This window comes from Peromyscus maniculatus, chromosome 23, assembly GCF_049852395.1.
Source record: "Peromyscus maniculatus bairdii isolate BWxNUB_F1_BW_parent chromosome 23, HU_Pman_BW_mat_3.1, whole genome shotgun sequence".
Lineage (NCBI taxonomy): Eukaryota > Metazoa > Chordata > Mammalia > Rodentia > Cricetidae > Peromyscus > Peromyscus maniculatus.
The window spans coordinates 39734627-39756675 of NC_134874.1; the positions used below are offsets into that span (position 1 = coordinate 39734627).

The 22049-nt window shown below is 35.5% G+C and overlaps 1 protein-coding gene across 1 annotated transcript; it reads left to right on the plus strand.

Annotated features, from left to right (window-relative positions):
• Window positions 1–1729: 1729 nt before the first annotated feature.
• On the plus strand, window positions 1730–18753 carry LOC143270424 (vomeronasal type-2 receptor 116-like). Its single transcript, XM_076560350.1, has 6 exons — window positions 1730–1761; window positions 11045–11336; window positions 11697–12500; window positions 13250–13477; window positions 14564–14687; window positions 17825–18753. Exons 1-6 carry the CDS (start codon window positions 1730–1732, stop codon window positions 18751–18753), a joined length of 2409 nt encoding a protein of 802 aa, XP_076416465.1.
• Window positions 18754–22049: the final 3296 nt, after the last annotated feature.

Below are 22049 nucleotides of genomic sequence, written 5' to 3' on the forward strand. Positions count from 1 at the left end.
TGTTTTTATGTTTTTGTTTACCTTTTGTTTTTTTAGCCTGTGGCATTTTGATGGCATGTCTCTCACCTATTAAAATTAACTTTTGAAAGTGTCTGGACTTTGGGTCTTTTCAAAACTGTAATGAAGTTCAAATTGAGTGTCTTTTGTATTCAATCACATCCTGTACTACTTTCTTCAATATCATTTTCTTTGGGTCTTAGCTTCACATCTTCAGATATGAATCCATGACCTGAAGCAATTGAGAAATCAGGAAAAGAAAAAGCAACCACAGCAGGCTGTGTATGGGAAATGAAGACGAAGAGCAGTACACTAGTGATCTGTATGGGAAATGACAAAATGGGATTGGGTGACTTTAGTTGGGATAGGGAGGGAGGTAAATAATAAGGGGGAAGAAGGGATGCTAAATGAGAGGAAATGTGACAATTTCAATAAGAATCACACTATTAACTCTCTATATAAATATACCTAAAATACATGTAAGTCAATATATATTGGTAAGGTGTTTTGATTTCCGCCATACTGACATATGAATTGTAAATTAACATACATGTGGCAGATCACAGGAGGGGATCATAAGGCCTAGTGATAATATGAAATCCCAAGTATCAGACAATAAAATAAAAATGAGACCAAATCTGTGGCAGTCACATAGAAGAACTGTATGGCTTGTTTTGAGTTACCAAGGAGACTGTTTGCTGAAAAGATTTGACCCAGCACACCCATGTGTACACACATTGCATTGTTCTGTTAATGCTGTAAAACGGAACCAAATACGAGTGTTTAACACATGAGAACTATATTCTCCCACAACCTGAAACACAGAAACTCAAGCTGAAGGTTTCCCTGGATCTGCTGCTACTCTGAACATCTGAATAAAAGTGACTAGGTTTCCCTGAGAGTCAGATCATGATGTCTCAGCAATTCTCGTTTCCATTTTTTTCCATCTTGGCAATTGGTCTTTCCAGCCATATGAGGTCCAACAATAATGACATTATCCACACTGATCAACTCATAAAATTACACATTTTCAATCTAAAGTCATTGGTATCAGTGTTTAGAGGCTTAACAGAGCCATCTGGGAGAAAAAAATCTAGAGTCATATATAACCTTTGTCAAGATAATAAAACTGCAGGCCCCTGTGACAACCAGTAAATGTAATTTTTTTTCAAAACTTGCTCCTTTATTTTCAGATCATTATTGAAGTGTGTGTCAGTACTAGGTTAGAAGCTAGAAGCTATATTCAACTTAGCCACTAAGGTTGTATAAAGTAATAGAATGGAACCTATGTGAAGTTATGGCTAACATGTTTTGTATATTATTGCACACATGAAATTAAATTTACAATCATGGCACTTTCTACTCCTCAGATTAACTTCATTTAAAGTATTAAGAATGAACACTTTATACATGATGTATGGTGGATATAAGCTCTTGTTTGTTTCTTTGTTTATTTATTTATTTGGGGAAAATGGAAGGGGTGTATTCAATACTTCACATTAAAGAAAACATAGTGTCTGAATCTTTTCTCTGGATCTAGGGAGTGATTGGGATTTTATATTAAAGGAATGATTCAACATTGAAAAATCAAACAAAGCACAGTAAGTCTGAGTTCGAAAAGTAAACAGAAAACATAATCTCCCCATTGATTGAGCTATTAATTTGGAATTAGTGAATTCAGCCTATCCGTTTCCCAAGGGGGGTAAAGAGAAATTTTGAAGTATATGGGAACATGGAAGAAATTTTGGTATGCAAACATGCAAGGTTTGTAGAAAAAGTGTTTTTATATTCCCCCAGGCCATTGACAAGATAGATTGGCATAGGGAATAATCAGTTTTAAAAAGCAGGATGTCCTACTGATTTTCATTGAACTATATCTGGTTGGGACATTTTCCAGAATGTTTTCCTTCTCGTCTCCCTTGGCATCCTCCCTTGCAAGGTCTTTGCATCATCCTGAGTCACTGTCTCATGTAACTTTTGTGATAGAGTGTTGTTGCCAAGTCCATTCAAGAGGAGTCATCACTGGAGTCTTGCTGTTCTGTCTTCCTAGATGAAGTCATGGGGCCTGTGGATAAAGAAGATCCCAAATGAGTTTTGAAACTTGTTTTTATCCTGAGTGCAGGGTCTCAGATGAGAAGTCTCAGGGAAGAAAATTGTCCACAATTCTCCATGGAGTGTAGAAGAGGCTTGTCAAAAATATCTGTGATTAGAGTGATAATGTCAGTCACCAAAACTAGTACAAACTCTTGTGCTCACAAATACTTGAGCTCTATAAGTAGCTGCTGAACACATTGGAATCTGTGTTACACTGTGGTAGACACTTGTATTTTATGATGTTCTCTTGGATTTTTCTGTTCTTGCTCCTGCAGACTCTTGTTACTCTTAATTCCTTTGATGCTTTTCAGTGCGATTTAAACTCACTAAGTCCTTTACATAGTGATGGAAATGTGATTATTGCTGCACTTTTTTCACTTGTTAATTATTACTGCATGGATATATATGATTCTAGATGTGAAGATGAAAAGCCAATAGAGTAAGTGCTTTTAAAATTTATTCCTTTCCAGAATTCGGATTTCATTGTCCTCAACTAAGTTTGCATTCACATGAATTTAACTTTCATTTTCCATCCTGGCATTCCCTCTCCTGTATACACAGAACTCTTTTCCAGGTGTGTCTTCCTTCTGTTCCCTTTTTTCATCCCTCAAAGAAAGAAGGGTTTGTTTTAATTCATGTTATTTAGTAAAGTTGGTACTCTGAATCTCTCTGCATTCCTCTGCCTTGCCTTTTGTTGTTCATGGGTAAGACATTTTTATGGCTTTTTCCACAGAGACAATGATTTTCAAAAGTTGACACATTGTTTTAGACAGTTGTTAAAGTGTAGTTTTTTTCCCTTTGAGAATATGTAATGCTATTCATTGCAGTGACTACAGAGTCTTCATATGATGATAGAGTGACAGGGACTGCCTTGCTAGCTGCTGCTGTTTTGGAAGTCAGAATATGAGAACTTGGTTTTGGGATCTCATCTGTTAAAATGATTTCAAATTGAAATATAATTTTTGTGTATAATTCTGATAAGTAATCTTTTAGATTCTGTCATTCTTGCACCATACTCTCCATTTCATTCCAGATTTTCTAATTATTTACATCTGGTATGGGTGTGTTCTGCAAGGCACATAGATATTGTTGGTGACCTCTGCTGGTTGTATCTAGTTTGATGCCAGTTGGATTAGAGGCCATGGCAGACAATGGCAGTAGCATTGAGTGGCCTCTGCTGGAGAGAAATGTCTAAGCAGGAGTCTTTGTGAAGGATGTGGGATTTGTTTTACTCCATGCAGACATTCCTGTAGCCCTAGAATCCACTTATTAAGGTCTGAAATGGGGGAAGATGGCGTGCATTTAATTTAGAACAACACCCTGTAAAATGGGAAAAGCAGAAACAAGGTACAGGTGAGTAGTGAGCAGGTGGACAATTAAGAAAGAAGATACATTTAGGTCGTGCTGATACAATTGTGTTTTTGCTGAAACCTGGATGCAGTGCTAATTCATCTGTTCTGGGGATATAGAGCAGGAAAAATGATCAGGGAGGCAAAGTTGATAGATATAAGTATGTATTGACAGCTTAGTCTGAAATAGACACAGCAAATGTGGTGACAGAAATCCATTTACAGGAGTGTGCCTATGTGCCCTTATGTGGAATGTGGGTTTCTTTTGTATTTTCCTCTCATGCTTGGTTTTCCTCACATTTTGATTGTATGCACATAGGTATTTTCTTTCTGATAATTGTAACAAAATGTACATGGAATGTGTGGCCAGGAATATATTCATCACTTTAATATTTTTGTGTCTTAATTTCTAATTTTATTTTACTTTCATGCAGTCCTAATTTTTTTTTAAATATATATATATATATATATATATATAACTATTTATACTAGGTATATATACATATTACAAGGAAGTATTTCCTTTCAGATTAATGTGTATTAATTCATATGAGCAGGATGGCTAGTTTCCTTGTCAGGTACATTTTTTAAATGTATTTTATGAGTGGACCACAATATCCCCTAAGAGACTCCAAACAGAGAATCTCTCTACTCATCTATGAGCATCATTTTTTAACATTCACTTAAAGGTAAAGCTTACATGACAAGTCAATATGGCATTTGAACAATACAATTACAAGTAGATCTGTTGTGTTCAGAAACTTAAACAAGCAACCCTCTCTCCCATCGGATGATCCCCTCTGGTTACTTAGCTTCTATGGGTCTGTTAATTGTAGTGTAGTTCTCATTTATAGCTAATATCCACTTATAAGTGAGTACATACCATGTTTGTGTTTCTGATTCTGGGTTAACTCACCCAGGATGACCTTTTCTGGTTCCATCCATTTGCCACAAAATTTCATGATGTTATTTATTTATTTATTTTTTGGTTTTTCAAGACAGGGTTTCTCTGTGTAGCTTTGCGCCTTTCCTGGAACTCACTTGGTAGCCCAGGCTGGCCTCGAACTCACAGAGATCCGCCTGGCTCTGCCTCCCGAGTGCTGGGATTAAAGGCGTGCGCCACCACCGCCCGGCTGATGTTATTTTTTTTAAAACTGAGTAATACTTCATTGTGTTAATGTGCTACAATTTCTTCATACACTCACCAGTTAAAAGGCATATAGGTTGTTTCTAGTTCATGGCTACTACAAATAAAGCTGCTATGAACACAGTTGGACAAAACCCATTGTGATATGGTAGAGCATCCTTTGGGTGTATTTTCTAGGAGTGGTATAGCTGGGTCTTGATCTACAACTATGTTTACCTTCCTGAGAAACCAATATATTGATTTTCAAAGTGGCTGCATAAGTTTTCATTCCCTCCATTATTTTAGGAGTGTTCCTCTAGCTCCACATTCTCACCAGCATGAGCTGTCACTTGAGTTTTTGATCTTAGCCATTTTTACATGTGTAAGATGGATGACCAGTGTTCTTTTTATTTGCATTTCACTCATGGCTAAGGATGTCGAACATTTCTTTAAGTGATTCTTCGCCAGTTGAGATTCTTCTGTTGAGAACCTCTGTTTAGTTCTGTACCACATTTTTTAATTGGATTTTTTGGTTTCTTAATATTTAGTTTCCTGATTTTAGTATATTTTGGAGATCAGCCCTCTGTCAGATATGGAGTTGCTTAAGATCTTTTCCCATTCTGTAGACTGCTGTTTTGTTCTTTTGACAGTTTCCTTTGCCTTACAGAAGGTTTTCAGTTTCATGGAGAATATATTCCTTGATAGTTTGGACTTCACAATATTTCTAATTAGGTGCTCTCTTCCCAATAAATGTATTTCATATTACAGGACAAAGATTTGCTTTGTGGTTATTCTAAAATTTCTCACAATTCCTTTCAAATAGGTCCACATTTCTTTTTGTAAACATAAAAATATGAATTTCAAGATTGATCAAAAGCTTTCTGTTCTTAACTTCACTATTCATTTTTTTCATGTATACCCGCAGTCTACAAATATAAGTACTTCATTTCTTCTATTCCATTTACTTTCATTAATAATGTGATCTGCATGTCATTTAAAGTTCCCTGAAATATCAATGGATTAACCCCCCATTAATTTTTCCAGTCTTTCATGTTATCCTTTTAAGTGATATTCTATCTCCTTTGATTTTTCAATGGAAATGATGTGAATTGAAAAACATTCAGAAATCCATAGTGGACATTTTGTTCTTTTTCTCTTTCTGCTCATGTATCTTAGTTATTGCTCTACACCAATTACTGGAAACAATCAATGCTTAATTTTAGTTTTACATTTACTTGGTGATCAGTGATGTTAAAATTTGTAAAGTAGGTGCTTGCTGTATGAGTTTTTCTTTGGTAGAAGATTAGTTCATGTTATTACCGGTTTGTTGGTTGGAGGCTGTGTTACCTTGATTTAAAACTCCTTCAGTTATCTGAAAATATTTGACATTAGTTCAAGAACATATGGAATGTGTTTTCTCCCATTACATGGTGTTGTGATGACAGTTTTCTTTGGTGTAGAGAATACTATTTTGTCGTTCCATATTCATTTTGTGCTATTTCTTCTTTTGATATCTAAGGCTAATTTGTGTATCACTGGCATTCTCTTCAGTAAGTTCTTGCCTACATTAATGTCTTGACAATTATTAGCTGTGTATTCTCCTATCACATTCAGTGTTTCATGTTTTAAGGTAAGGACTGTGATTATTTTGAATTGATTCCTATACAAGTTGTAGGTAATGGTTGCTTTTCACTCTACTGCATGTTGATACCCAGCCTGTCAGATGCCTTTGTTGTATAGGATCTTTGTTCTGAACTATTCATTTTCCTCCTTGCCTAAAAAATGTTTGGCTGTACCATTGATGTGTAAATGTAATTACAACTATCTAGAAGTACAAGCTTACTCCACTATAATGATTATCATCAAGAAATCTAATCATGTGCATTTGAAAGTCTGTTGGCAAACAGAAATCATTATTTGATATTGGTGTGCATTAAGATGTACAGAGATATTAGGGAAATTGTTTTGGAGGCTCATCAAATTTTTAAAATAGAAATAAAATGACATATGAAACAGTAATTCCACTTCTGGCCTCCAGAAAACTCTACATTCAGTCATGGAGATTTTATATCACTATGAATAATATTCTTATCATTTTTAGTTATTGTTTGGTTTTGTAATTAAAATACATTTTTTAATTTTATTTTTTAATTAACTTTTCAGTATAAAATTAAGTTTATTGCAATATATTTACATAACTAGATACACATTTCTACAAAATATTAACCATTTTTCATGATGAGAACATTCTCTTCTTTTTTTTCATTTTTTACAATTTATTTATTAAATTTAATTTTACATATCAGCCAAGTACTCCCTTGTTTTCCCCCCTTCTACCCTCCCAACCTCACCTCTGCCTTTCCCCCAGCCCACCCCCCATTCCCATCTCCTCCAGGGAAAATACTCCCCTGAGGATTGAGTTCAACCTAGTAGATTCAGTCCAGGCAGGTCCAGTCCTCTCCTCTCAGGCTGAGCCAAGTGTCCCTGTATAAGCCCCAGGTTCCAAACTGCCAGTTCATGCACTGAGGACAGATTCTGCTCCCACTGTCTGGATGCCTCCCAAGCAGATCAAGCTAATCAACTTTCTTATTTATCTGGAGGACCTGATCCAGTTGGGGGCTCCTCAGCTATTGGTTCATAGTTCATGTGTCTCCTTTCATTTGTATATTTGTCCCTGTGCTTTTCCCATCCTTGGTCTCAACAATTCTCGCTCATACAAACCCTCCTCTTTCTCACCAATTGAACTCCTGGAGCTCCACCTGGGGCCTGACCGTGGATCTCTGCATCTGGTTCCCTCCGTCATTGGATGGGGTTTCTAGCACGACAATTAGCCAGAAGGACCTGGACAGATGTAATGCAGACACTAAGAGACCATGGATGTCAGCCCAGACTAATATACCCAGCAAAACTTTCAGTCATCATAGATGGAATGAACAAGACATTCCAAGACAAAGCCAGATTTAAACAATACTTACCCACAAACCCAGCCCTACAGAAGCACTAGAAGGAAAATTCCAACCTAAGGAAGTCAGATACAACCTCAAAAACACAGGCAATAGATAAAGCCACAGCAGTAAACCCCAAAGAAGAGAAGTACACACACACTACCACCAAAAAATAACAGGGATGAACAATCACTGGTCATTAATATCCCTTAATATCAATGGACTTAATGCACCTATGAAAAGACATAGGCTTACAGAATGGATACGAAAGCAGGACGCATCTTTCTTTTCTTTTCTAATTCTTCAAATACGTGTGTGTGTGTGTGTGTGTGTGTGTGTGTGTGTGTGTGTGTGTTGTGTGTTTCTTGAATTTGTGAATAAAATATTATAGCATGAATACTTTAGCTTTCAAATTCTCTGAATTTTTTTCTATTTAAAAGAATTGTTTTATTTTTATTCTACAAATGAAGCTTTATTTTATCTCTGTTGCCAGTTTAGTTATTATGTGTGTATTACTACTCAGTGTTTTTTTTTAAACTTTTCACATTTGCATGTATACATATAGTACTTTGAATACATGATGTAGAGGATAAAGGTAAATCCCAGGATTAGAAATGTCAAGGCCACATACATATCATGATATATATTCTGGAATTCAGAAGATGTAATGCCAGTGAAGGAATGGACTTGGTAGTGAGGTGGTAGCAAGCAGACTGAAATCAAAGTTTCCTTCTCCCATGTCCTTACATAGGCTTCCATCCTATATGAACTGCATTAAAGGAGTGTCTTCCTGCCTAAAGTTCCAGATTAAATACGTGTCTAAAATAACTGGATTAAAAGACTGTTTCGCTACCTCTAAGGTTCAGATTATACATAGCGATGTAGATAACCAAAATTAGCCATTGCAAACCCACCCCTTGCTAAATGAATACACAATGATAACTCCTTTTGATGTGATTTGTATCCAAATGAACAGACCACGAGACATAGGAGGTTTATCAAATTCATCTACGATGTATTGTGAGAATATTCTATCAATGGGGAGGCCTTAAGTAAAATCTGTCTCTTCTCTTTAAGGTCTCAGTGACACCAAATTTCATTCTCACCAATGTTCTCCATAGAGAACCCATGAATTCATGAGGAATACTTACAGAAAATAAATAAGGTATTTCTGATGAGAGTGCGATGACACAGAGTTAGTCACACTGAAAATTCTTTACTCAGTATGTGTGAAGATAATTTATCATTTCATACATAAATATTCCCCTTCCACCTTTTAAAAATATTGTCAAGTAACCTACTTATCTCTTAAAGTTGTATTAACTATTAAGATGTCCCTCTGTGGTCCTTTTAGTCAATTGAAGGAATGCAAGAGGCTGTTGTCTAATTTAACTAATAGGACAAAATCCCTGTTGGATCTTCAAACACATATTTATTCATTTATTTGTTTTAATGAGGCTTCATTGGTGAGAAATATCCTTATAATCATTAAAATATTTATTTCTGTATATGCATTCATACATGTATGCATATATATATATCAAATTTGAAATCACAGATATAACTTATTTGTACATAAAGAATGGAAAATTTCCAATATGAGTAACATATCCTGTTTTAGGAACAATAATATCTTAAAGGTAATGGATAACCTTAAGGAATATGAAACATATTGTAGAACTAGAGTTGTGATAGCCATCAAGTAGATATCATTTTGACCATAATTGTATGATTTCACATGTCTTCAACTTAAATGTAGACATTAAATTTATATTTAAAACCTCAGGTAAATTGTTCCAAAGAAGTGTGCAGAAGCATGGTCATTTCTATCTATTTTATCTACTTGGTCAGATTGATTTTATTTAAGATTTTTTTAGGTTTAGTATTACTAACACCAAAATGATCTAGGGAGGGTCAAATCAGAAAATTTACTTAACAGGAACATTTACTCATAATCATTTTGTTATTAAATACATGATATGAACAACAAACCATAATTTCATATGGATAGTCTAGACACAATTAATACAAATGACAAATTCTAATAAACCAAGATTTTATCATGATTGTTGGTTGGGATTAGATTTTTATTTTTTCATTGTAAAAGGGAAACTTAATAGATGAATCTTTAGTCAACATGTTGTTAATTTGGGCAGAAACAAAAGCAAAGTTACAGAGAACAATGGAGCATAAGGGGCAAAGGACATTTTATCTCAATTAGAAGAAAATTAACTTGGACTTTCCAGTCAGAATTAGCAGTGAGACCCAGTAGAGTTTGACATAATAGCACTTTCCTGGCTTCAGCTTGTCTCTCACAAGGCCATTTATGCTTAGAGTCTCGATTGGGACGCGTGTTAGGATCTCTTTAGAAGCCAGTAATTATATCATGTATTAACCTATTAATTTCAAAAAACAGAGGAAAATATATTTAAAAATGACAAAAAAACACGATAGAGGTCTGATATTTTCTCCATTGTCATATGTTAAATGGGCATGGGGATCCCATTTGACTCAATGGGACTGTGGCATATAATAGTGGCCACCATTTTGGACTGTCCAAAGTGGTCACATTTACCAAGATGGTGTAGAAGTCACATGGCATATGCATTCTTTATCATACCATTAGCAATGTTAGCAGCCAAGCTACATAGTTGCTTTCATTTGATGAGGATCCTCAAGTCATGTGTTCAATAAACCATGTCATATTTTCTGTTCAAAATGAAGTCAGCTTCAGAGTAATATAATTTCATCTATTATCAGGGCTTTTAAAGCTGTTGTGTAATTCACTTTGTGTGGGAGGTAAGAACATAGTGAAAGAATAAAGAAAGAGGCAGGCAACAGAGGAAAATAAAACAAATAGCACAAAGTACCCAAGAGGGTTTAAGTCATGATTATAGGCTGTTAAAATACAGGAAACTCACTCAGTCATTCTGCTTTTCATTGTATGGCTCTTAGAAAGGAAAGTGGGATGGCAATGGGAGAGAGGAAGGTTGTTCAAAGAGATGTGCATGGGTGTGGGAAGCTATAACCCCTGCCAGGTTCATTTCCAAGATTGCTTGGGGTTGTTGCATGTGACACAGGCAGACATCACCATAAGTGTCATTGGTCTTTAATCAGAAGAAATGAAAGGCTGCAGTCTCCATCTATATACAGACAGAGTGAATGTGGTGTGGGAGCCTTGGAGTTTTTATAGTACAGAACAATTAAACCTTAAAGGATGGAAGTGTCCCTCTCCTGGTTATTTCACTAGAGCATCAAAGAATTATGTTTGTGTTTTCCCATCCTAGAGATTCCAAGGTTTATATCAGTCCAGGTCAATGTTCCAGTCCAGAAATTTAATTAAAACATCACTAACCTTATATACCATGACATTGAATCTACAACCATTACCCTGATGACAAAAAGTCTTTGTAGATATATAATATTGACAGTATAAAAGCCATTGTTACTATATCATCAGGATGTGACCCAACATCTTACCGAAAGATATGATATGAGTCCCCATCATAAGTATTGGCAATCTTTCTCTTCAGGTTCAAATTGAGGAGCTACCAGTTTTCTTTGGCCTTCATATTTGCCATTGAGGAGATCAACAGGAACACTCACATTTTACCCAACACATCTCTAGGATTTGAGCTCTATAATGTCGTAAACAATCACCTGGATATTCTGCAGGAAACTTTACTTTTCCTCATAGGAATGAGAATAAATATCCCCAATTACACATGTAGAAGGGAGAACAAGCCTGCTGCTTTACTTACAGGAACATCATGGGAAACGTCCATACAAATTGGGAGACTACTGAATCTTTACAAATATCCACAGGTGAGGTACATGGCTATGAGGGAACAAGAAACTCATATTAAACTGGAGACATTTCAGGTGTTTTCAAATGTAAAAAAGTGAGGCTGTGACTTTCATCTATTGGAGAATAAATCAGGCATTTGTTTATGTCCTTATATACTTTGCTTACGAGAGACAAGAGAAAGAGGGTGAAGCTTATAGTCTGTGTTTAGAAAACTCTGTTTCTTGTGATGAATTCTTCATAAATGTCTCCAGAGAAAGGATGGGAGTTTAAAATACCACGAGCATAAGTCTATACCAATCCAAAGTGTCAACTCTGGTATAAGACTGTATTCTATGTCAATCTTTTCACTCTTGTTTCCTATTTGAAATTTTCTTTAGATTACTTTTGGGCGATTTGACACTATCCTAAGTGACAGAGGCCAGTTTTCTTCTCTCTACCAGACAGCACCCAGGGACATATTTCTGTCACATGGCATTGTGATTTTGATGGTTCATTTCAGCTGGACCTGGGTGGGACTGGTTCTCATAGATGACCACAATGCAGCTGAGATTCTATCCAACTTGAGAGGAGAGATGGATAGAAACAGAGTGTGTTTAGCTTTTGTAGAATTGATTCCATTCAACTGGATAAACACTGTTTTTAAATCCAGAACAATGCATCCACAGATCCTGAAATCATCTGCAAATGTGGTTATCATTTACGATGTCACTAAATCTTTATATGCTCTAATAATATATATAAGTATACATTCAAGTGCTTGGAAAGTCTGGATCATTAAGTCACAATGGGAAGTAACTACTGATGTTCCTTATTTCATATTTGATCCATTCCATGGTAGTCTCATTTTTGCACAACACCATGCTGAGATTTCTGATTTTAGGAAGTTTATCCAGACATACAACCCTTCCAAATATCCAGGAGATCATATCCTTGCTCTTCTTTGGAACACATATTTCAATTGCTCTTTTTCTGGACCTGATTGTAAAAGTTTGGTTAACTGTCTACCCAATGCTTCTTTGGAAATGTTGCCTGGAAATGCTTTGGAAATGGACATGAGCGAAGAGAGTTACAATGTATATAATTCTGTATATGCTGTGGCTCACAGTCTCCATGAGATGACTGTCAAACAAGTAGAAATCCACCATCATAGCAATGGGGCGTTAAATACCTATCCTTGGGAGGTAATTTCTCTCTTTCTGTATATTTTATACATAGCCCTGTGACATAGTGAGGTTTCTGAAAGAACACACTACATGATTGTATACAGTGGCAGGTTTTACAAAAAAGTGCCTGAGAGACTGTATAAAATTCATCATCTAGAAGTCTTTGCTGACACATGTGCTATTGTTCATGATGAATGGGTGGTAATAAGAATGTTTAAATGTGTGTATCTCATCATCTACTTTGTGTTACAATTAACATCAGATCTTGCTATCCCCAATTGAAACCCCATTATTTTTAAGCATATTTCAGAACAGAAATAGGAGAATTAAATCCTAAATCGTCAAATGCTATTACATCCTTAAAGTTTAAATTCTGAATTTATGGTTATGATTCCTAACTGACCATTTTATTACATTTTGGACATGAACACCCCAATTGACAAACTGAAACTTTGAGCAGATTGCTTAAATATTTAGATATAGCTAGCACTTCAAGGTTTTGTAATTTGTGTGAATTAACATTCATGGAGTAAATATTTTTGTTTGTCTACTTGTTATTGTGTAAGCATATGTGAATTCTTTCTTTTGAAATAATAGTCTAGAAACCTGATATGTTCAACTTTAGTCTTCATCCATTAAAATGTTGATAGCTTGGTATAGCTTGCAATTAATGTTAGGGATTTGGGACACTGAGAACTATACCTTCATTGGATTCTGTTGAGCCTTTCTGGGAATAAATTTATCATAAAGTTCTGCATTTCTTCTAGGTACACCCATATCTCAAGAATATCCATTTCAAAAGTGGTGCTGAAAAACTTATGGTTTTGGATTCACAAAGGATATTTGATTCAGACTATGATATTCTCAACCTCTGGAATTTTCCAGATGGTCTCAGACAAAAGATAAAAGTTGGAACATTTTCTCCAAATGCTCCACAGGGCCAAGAACTGTTTCTGTCTGACCATATGGTACAGTGGGGTATAAGATTTGCAGAGGTGGGCTGGATCTTATCTCATTGTTTTGATCCTTATGTCAATAGAGATGTGTTTGTGGATGTAAGATTGTTGGTTTCTTACTGAATGCCCATCTACATGCCCCAAACTACTGACATTTGAGAAAGTTTTTGTTGCCTTATACAGCATGTGATTGTTTGTTTTCCAAACTTTTATCTTTGGATACATTTTTCCAATAATAAATACAGTGTCTATTTATTAAGTTTTCTTTCCTGACCTGAAACCACCTGTCATGAGTAGTAATTTGACTCCCAGATTAGGAAATATCAGGACATGATCATTTTGCTTTATCACCTGGCAATGCACTGTAGCATGGAGGGCACATGTACATGGGTTAATTACATATCTTCCTGATGATAAAAGAGACAATTTGTCAAACAACCAAAAAAATATAGGCTGACATAACTTAAAAACATTGATTTATTGTTCACACTTGGTGTGAGTAGTTCATAATGATTCAGGCTATCATGGCAGGAACCTGAGAAAGTAAGTCATGTTGTATCTCCAGTCAGAAAGTAGACAGATGTGAACACTCTCTTCTCATACTTTCTTCATTTTTTTCTGTCCTTAACTACATCCAATGAAATGGAATACCTAGTTATTGAATATGTCTTCCCACTTCAAATACCTTAATGTAGATCATCTCTCAAAGAAAGTCACAGAGAGAAGTTTATATACTAACTGAGTCCTGTCTAGTAAACAAATGTGAATTAACCATGACCATTGGGAAACAATGATACTCTCACACCCGCCATCATAAAGTATACAACAAGAAGAGGATGGCATTACACTTGCCCATTTAAACGTATACTCAGTTAGCAAACATCTTTTTTTGCCAAAACTCTTATTTTTCACAATTGTTCAGTTTTCTATTATCTCTAGGCCATTATTTAAACACAATGATCTTCATGTATATACTATATTGAAATTAGAAGCATCAAAACAAGAATCTGCAAAGAATAATTATAAAACCTTGCCATCTCATTGTCCAATATTGAGAAATAATATTTTTTTTTGTTTTAAAACTATACACTCCTTATTATTTCCTTTTCACTATTTAATTCCCAGGTTCCTCACTCTGTGTGCAGTGAGATCTGTGTTCCTGGATTCAGGAAATCACCCCAGGAGGGCAAGGCTGCCTGCTGCTATGATTGCACTCGTTGTCCAGACAATGCGATTTCCAATGAGACAGGTAAGTGTCAGTCTAACTGGGGTATTCTCACCTCTCCTCAGTGTTCTGCAATTTCTAAGCTGAGAAGTTCTGGGAAGGAAAAGTAGAGATAAGTCCTGTGGTTTTTTTCACTTAGAAGTAAAAATAATGTGGTTCATTTTATCATCATTTTAAATGGTGCTCAGGCTGTTGAATCTCTTACTCGATTCATATATTTGATCCACTGGAGCCATTGTTCCTTTCAGAGAACAAATTTACCAGTCACAGAATAGTCTGCTTTATTTCACCATGGCATTTAACACACACACACACACACACACACACACACACACACACACACACACGCACACACACACAGGCACACACACACACATGCATACACATGCATAGGCACACACACATGCACACACAAACACACACATTATAAATACTGAATTTTCTTGCATTTCAAATCATATTTAGTTCATGATTGGCAGATATTTAAGGATCAGACCCTTATGCCACACATTGCATAATTTCAGTCATGGTTCTAGGTTTATCAGATGTGATCAGAAAGATCATATTTGATTTACCTGTGGACATGTTTTAATATGTTTTGTTTTAGAATCTTTTTCCTTTTGTTTTATCTGTGAGTGTTTTGCCTGCATAGATGTATGTTCACATGTATATGTTTAGTGCACATGAAAGTTAGAAGAGGGTTGCAGAAATCCTGGAGATGGAGGCACAGAGAGCATTGATATTTCTGTGGGTGCTTGAAACTGAAACTAGGACCTCCTTAAGAGTAATAGTATCCTGAACCACAGAACCATTTATCTACCTTCATATTTTGGTTTCTAGTAAAATAACATTCAACGTTCCCTTAAAGTGTATCTTTCTTCCCATTTTTCCTCCATCCCCATATGAGTATTAAAAATTCAAGCACTGTAACGTCCATGGATTGGGATATGCTTCCATAACATAGATATTAAATCTAAAACTTGTTGTGGACCAGACTATAACCACTAGGGAAGTATGTCAATAACCTATTATGAGAATCTTTTATTGAACACAATTATTTTAAATCAATAGTTGCTATGTATCATGAATTTGAATCTAGATTTGTATAACTTCTGTGTTAATTTGATTAACATAAGCTAAAGGATGTAGTAAGTACTAATTGATTCATTGTATACAATTGTCTCTGTTTTTAAACAAGTTAATGGAAGCATTATTAGACCCAGAAGAGGTAAATTATAGGACAATGGCTCATGAAAACTATTTGAAATGGCCTATCATGACTTCTGGAATGATGCTATTGTGAATAAGTGATGCATAAATGCAAACCCTTGATCTTTTAACAAGGTAGGGCACTAAATTTGAAGAACCCTTTTTTTCCAGGAATAGGTGGACAAAGTAGAGGAACTTTATGTCAGAATATATAAAAGACAAGAAAATAGGCATAAGACAATTGAGAACACTGAATGTTCAAAGCACACACAAACACAATGTTGAATATGGAGAGGAAGTTAACGAGGATTCCTCAACATTAATGTCTAGTGAGAATTTTTCATATATTAATTGGAATACTTTGAGTAACATAATGTTTTTCCTGAAGACGCAGATGTCTTTACTTTATAAAGATAGAAACTAGAAATTTTTGGTGGCTTTAATTTGCTAAATTTAAAACATGCATATTGAGACTGACTATACAGACCATCAAAGTCTTAATGCAAAGTATAGGTACTCTATATACATGGTAAGTTCATGAACATGCTAATTTTATTCATTGGAGGAAACTAAAAACATCAATATCAAATGCATGTTTGTAGTTTAAGGAGACACTTTAAATTATTATAAGAAAGAAGAAAATACAACATAAATGTTAATATTTCAAAATAATGAATCCTAAACCTCAAATCCTATAGAGTGAGTTGTATTTATATTTTAAAATTCATATTTAAATCTTTATTGAATGTGTATCATGACTTATGTACCTTGTGCATTTACAAAATAATATATGGGGTTGTGCAGATGTATCATTCGTCATTTGTTGGAAACCAATAGAAATAAACACATGGAATATAACAGAGACAAATTTCCTCAGGAGTGTGAGCACAACAGGAAGCACATCTGGAAGAAACAAATAAAACGCTGATAATGGAGTAAAAGATGCTACAGAGTCTACCAGAAAGATGAATTCCATAGTTTTTAATTAGAATTTTCAACACCAATTAAACTGCAAATTTCACTTTGCAAAAATATCAAGTATTTTAATTGAAGTTATGTAATGGAAATATTTTAATTAAAATATGTAATGAATAGATTGACATTGTATCTTTTGAATTCAAGATGAAACATAAATTATAATGATAAAGTATTACAAAACTTATTCCATGATCATCTAAGACTAAGCCCAGAGTTTCATGTCTATCTGTTCAACAGATATTTTCTCCCTGAGAATGATTAAACAGATTCACAAGGGGATTTTTTCCATCTTTTATGAATCTAATAATTCTCATTCCCACAAGAATTATCAGAGAATGAACAGTTTGAAGAATTCAATAAATTCAATGTAAACAGATAAGTTTTGATATTAGGACTGAGAAAAACATTAAAAGAAAGACATACCAAAGCATGTAATTTTTACTTAACTCACATGAAAACGTCACACAAGGGAATACAGAAAGAGGTGATGATATGATCAAGTTAGGCTTATGTAATTTAATTCAATAGTTTATGGCAATATAAAAATACAAATTATCACTTAATTGAAAATATATTTAAATATAACAATGAAAAGGACAGACTTGTCAGTATCGATGTGGAATGGTTGATTAGATCTCATTTGGTAATCATCACTATTTAACATTTATTTACTTGAGTCTGAAACATGAAAAGGAAATGTGGGCAACTGCCAGAGAGCTGGTGCTGGGAAGTGGCTTGAGATAAAATGAGAAACTGTGCAGAGACTTGTCAGTATCGATGTGGAATGGTTGATTAGATATCATTTGGTAATCACCACCATTGAATGGTAATCATCACTATTGAACACTTGTTTACTTGAGTCTCAAACATGAAAAGGATATGAGGGCAACTGCCAGAGAGCTGGTGCTGGGAAGTGGCTTGAGATAAAATGAGAAACTGTGCAGAGACTCACAATAACTTTAATTCCTCAGTAGATATGGATCATTGTGTGAGGTGTCCAGAAAGTCAATATGCAAACACAGAGCAGAACGACTGCCTCCAGAAAGCAGTGAATTTTCTGTCTTATGAAGACCCTTTGGGGAAGGCACTCACCTACTTGGCCCTGGGCTTCTCTGCCCTAACAGCTGGTGTTCTTGGTATCTTTGTGAAGTACCACCACACTCCCATTGTCAAGGCCAACAATCAGGCTCTCTCTTACATCCTGCTCATCACTCTGATCTTCTGTTTTCTGTGTCCATTGCTCTTCATTGGCCATCCCAACACAGCAACCTGTATCCTGCAGCAATACACATTTGCAGTTTTATTCACAGTGGCTCACTCCACAGTCTTGGCCAAAACTGTTACTGTGGTTCTGGCTTTCAAGATCACATTGCCAGGGAGACTGATAAGGTGGATAATGATATCCAGGTCTACTAATCTTATCATTCCTGTCTGCACTCTTATCCAACTTGTGATCTGTGGAATTTGGGTGAGCACCTCTCCTCCCTTTATTGACTCAGATGCTTACACTGAACATGGCCACATAATTATTCTATGCAACAAGGGCTCCACTCTTGCCTTTCATTCTGTCCTGGCATACCTCTGCTCCATGGCACTTGGGAGCTACACTATGGCTTACCTGTCCAGGAACCTGCCTGACACATTCAATGAAGCCAAGTTCATCAGTTTCAGCATGTTGGTGTTCTTCAGTGTGTGGGTCACCTTCCTCCCTGTCTACCACAGCACCAGGGGGAAAATCACTGTGGCCATAGAAGTCTTCTCTATTTTGGCTTCCAGTGCAGGTCTCCTAGGTTGCATCTTTATCCCTAAGTGCCATATTATTTTGTTCAAACCACATAGAAATGTGCTTCATCATGTTAGGAACAAAGGACATTTTAAAGGAAAAGTCAATTTTACGGCATAGTCCATGTTTTTCTTAATTATAGAGAAGTCTTCCATCTTGTTTATCACCCAGGTTTCAGTTGTCACAGATAAAATAGTGATTTAAGATTTTATATGTTTTGATTTCTTTTATTGATAAAATCCATCTTTATTCTCTCAATTCTAATATTATTTACAAATTTCTCTAAATTAGAAAGTTGAATTCATAAAAAATTATTGTGCTCTCTATATTAAATGAGAGATGAATGAGATGTGTATGTATTCTTCACCTCTTCAACACTGTGCAACTTTAACGTTATAACACCACATGATATCATACATTTCCATGTTTTTTTATGCCCTTGTTAGGTTTCCTGGATTCATCAAGCTTACAGTTCATGTATGATGCTTCTATGAAGAAAAGCACATATTAAAAAATTAATACACTTTTGACAGGAAGGAATTACTCTCTTTATTAATTGCATAATGAGCTGTGTAGTGAGTAGAACACAGACCAATACATTTTTTAATTATAGGCTAATGTCAGATTTGAGTTAATCAAGTACTTATTCAAGAAGTCAATTACATAAAGTTTATGTTAAATCTACAAACATTGTTCAACTCTCTGCTATAAATGGCACTGTACAACTTGTCTTCGCATCTAATTTGACACACATACCTAAACATTTTCTGTACTCAGCCATTCACAGTTCTTCATTTTTGATAAACTGCCCTATATTCTTTCAGCTGAAACTCTGTATTGTGTGACTATTGTACATTTATGAGGACCCATTCTTCTACATTTTATCAACATGTCATAACTGATACATAATTTTTTGGGAACAACTTTTATGACTCTTATTTTTAGTCTAATGTATATTTATATAAACGTGAAAGACATCACATGCTGTATGCCTTGTATCTTGTTATTTATCAGTAATCAGTCTTTTTATAGTTTACAAGTTGTAAAATTTGAAGAATAAAATAGAGGCTAAATTATGTGAATCACTATATTTAAGTTGCAAACAAACCAGATTCCATCATTGAAAACTTGTTCATCAGGGTAACTTTTTTTTCCGAGACAGGGTTTCTGTGTGTAGTTTTGTGCCTTTCCTGTGACTCACTTGGTAGCCCAGGCTGGCCTCAAACTCAAAGAGATCCGCCTGCCTCTGCCTCCCAATTGCTGGGATTAAAGGCGTGTGCCACCACCGACTGGCTTCTTTTTTTTTTTTTTTTTTTTTTTTTTTTTGGAATGGGTAACGTTTCAAAATATATTTTCTTGTACAATATGTGGTGAACATGGTTTGTAACCCAAGATCCTCCTTAAATGCCCACCCACCCCACTTCATGACATCTTTTTTCTCCATTTTGAAAACAAACTAAGAAAAACATTCAACTAGAGTAAAACAAAACAAATAAAAACAAACAATGACAGAACAATCTAAAGTATGTAGAATACATGTTAAACTTAACACACACACACACACACACACACACACACACACACACATTGTCACACAGGTGTCCGGCTTGCAAGGCATTGTAGTGCTGTAGTGTCATAGAGATTCATGCAGCAACCAACCAATATCTGATTTGACTTAAGGTCCACACCATGAATTGGAAAACATACCTGACACTGTTTCATGACCATGCACCTGAAGTTAGACAATAAAAGGACCTAGAATAATACCAAGTACTACAGTTCTACCAGAGGAATATAACAATAAAATGACTCCTAGTGACATTCTGATATATAACAGTGCCTTCCTTAATTATTATCAGAGAGGCTTCCTCCTGCAGCAGATGAGAGAAAATATAGAGTTCCACAGCCAGGCATTATGCTAAAAGTGATAGACATTGTTGGGACCTAAACTGTGTGCCTCCCTCTAGTCCCTCTGCTCAGGGCACATGGAACATTGTGGCAGATGAGGCAGAAAAAATGTAGGAGGCAGAAGGAATACAAGACACTAAGAGAAAAAGCCATTGACATCAACAAGACAGATGCACATATGATCTAATAGAGATGAAAGCAACATCAACAGGGCCTGCTCTTGTCTGTCCCAGATGAGGTCCTTCAGCTAAAAGGGGAATGTACACATTCCTCTATTCCTAGCACAGTATCTATTTCTAATTACTAACCAATTATCAATGAAGGTCTAGTTTTCTCTATGAGAGTCTCACTGGTGAAACCCAAACTACTTCTAAGTATAGACTGTAAAACTAGCGTTAGATTGCCAACAGAAAACAAACTCAGTGGTATGGTGATATTTTATTTGTATTAAAATATTATTTGTATGCCGGGGGTCAGAGCTATTAGCAAGCCATAGAAAAGCAGGGCAGTGGTGGCGTACACTTGTAATCCCAGCACTTGGTAGGCAGAGCTAGGTAAGTCTCTGTGTGTTCAGGGATACAGCCAGTATTGGATACACATGCCTTTAATCTCAATACCAATCGTAGAAAACCTGGAGGTCTATACAGACAGGCCGTGACAAGGCCTGTGGTTGGGTTTACAACCAATAGAAGGCAGAACAGAAACACTATAAAAACACAGACACACAGGAAGTAGCTCTGGTTCAGAGAGGTAGGAGCACCGCAGGAGGAATGGTAAGGTTTTAGCTCTTAGCTCTGACCTCTTGGCTTTCTTCTTTGCTTGTTCTCTGTTTCTTATTTAATAAGACGGTTGGTTACATCTACATAAGTCTATGAATAAATATATATAAATAATACATATGGTAATTTCTCATCTAAATTAATGGTCCTCATAAGAGCAATAGAGTACCTAAAAATTATAAACACCTGACATGGGAAACAAATTTCTGAGTTGTTGTCCAAGAATCTTCTAAAATACTAGATTTTATGTTCCTCCTGCTAAAAAGAACATTTGTTTTAGAAATAACACCCAGAGACCCTGAGGTAAAACTATTCTGAAAATCTCCCTAAAGTTTTGCTCCAGTATAAGAGAAGTTGTTATATAAAGTTCAAAGGGTGAAATGGTAAATAAGGAATTCTGACTGCAGAAGAAAGAGTTTCCCCTAGGGAAGAAAACACAGCTTTACAGAAAGAACTGGAAACAGGACACATTTAAAATGGAAGGATGTAAGTAGAATGAGGCAGAAGGGTACTCCAAGGATGTCTAAATGATTAGAAAATGGAGAGTAGAACCAATAAAATCCAACCTCCTGCATAAGTATTCTAAGTGAACCCATTATTTTATAAGATAATTAATATACAAATTAATGTGAACTCAGATGCAGTCTGACACAAGTTCATAGTTCTGCATCCCAATTTCTATGATCTCTCTCATATCAATTTTCCACATTTTTCAAAATGTGGAAATTT

Coding starts and splice junctions, on each gene's coding strand:
- LOC143270424 (XM_076560350.1), top strand. CDS start 1,730: ATGGAAGAAATTTTGGTATGCAAACATGCAAG. Junction 1,762..11,044: donor TTGGTATGCAAACATGCAAG/GTTTGTAGAAAA, acceptor CTTTCTCTTCAG/GTTCAAATTGAGGAGCTACC. Junction 12,501..13,249: donor TAAATACCTATCCTTGGGAG/GTAATTTCTCTC, acceptor CATTTCTTCTAG/GTACACCCATATCTCAAGAA.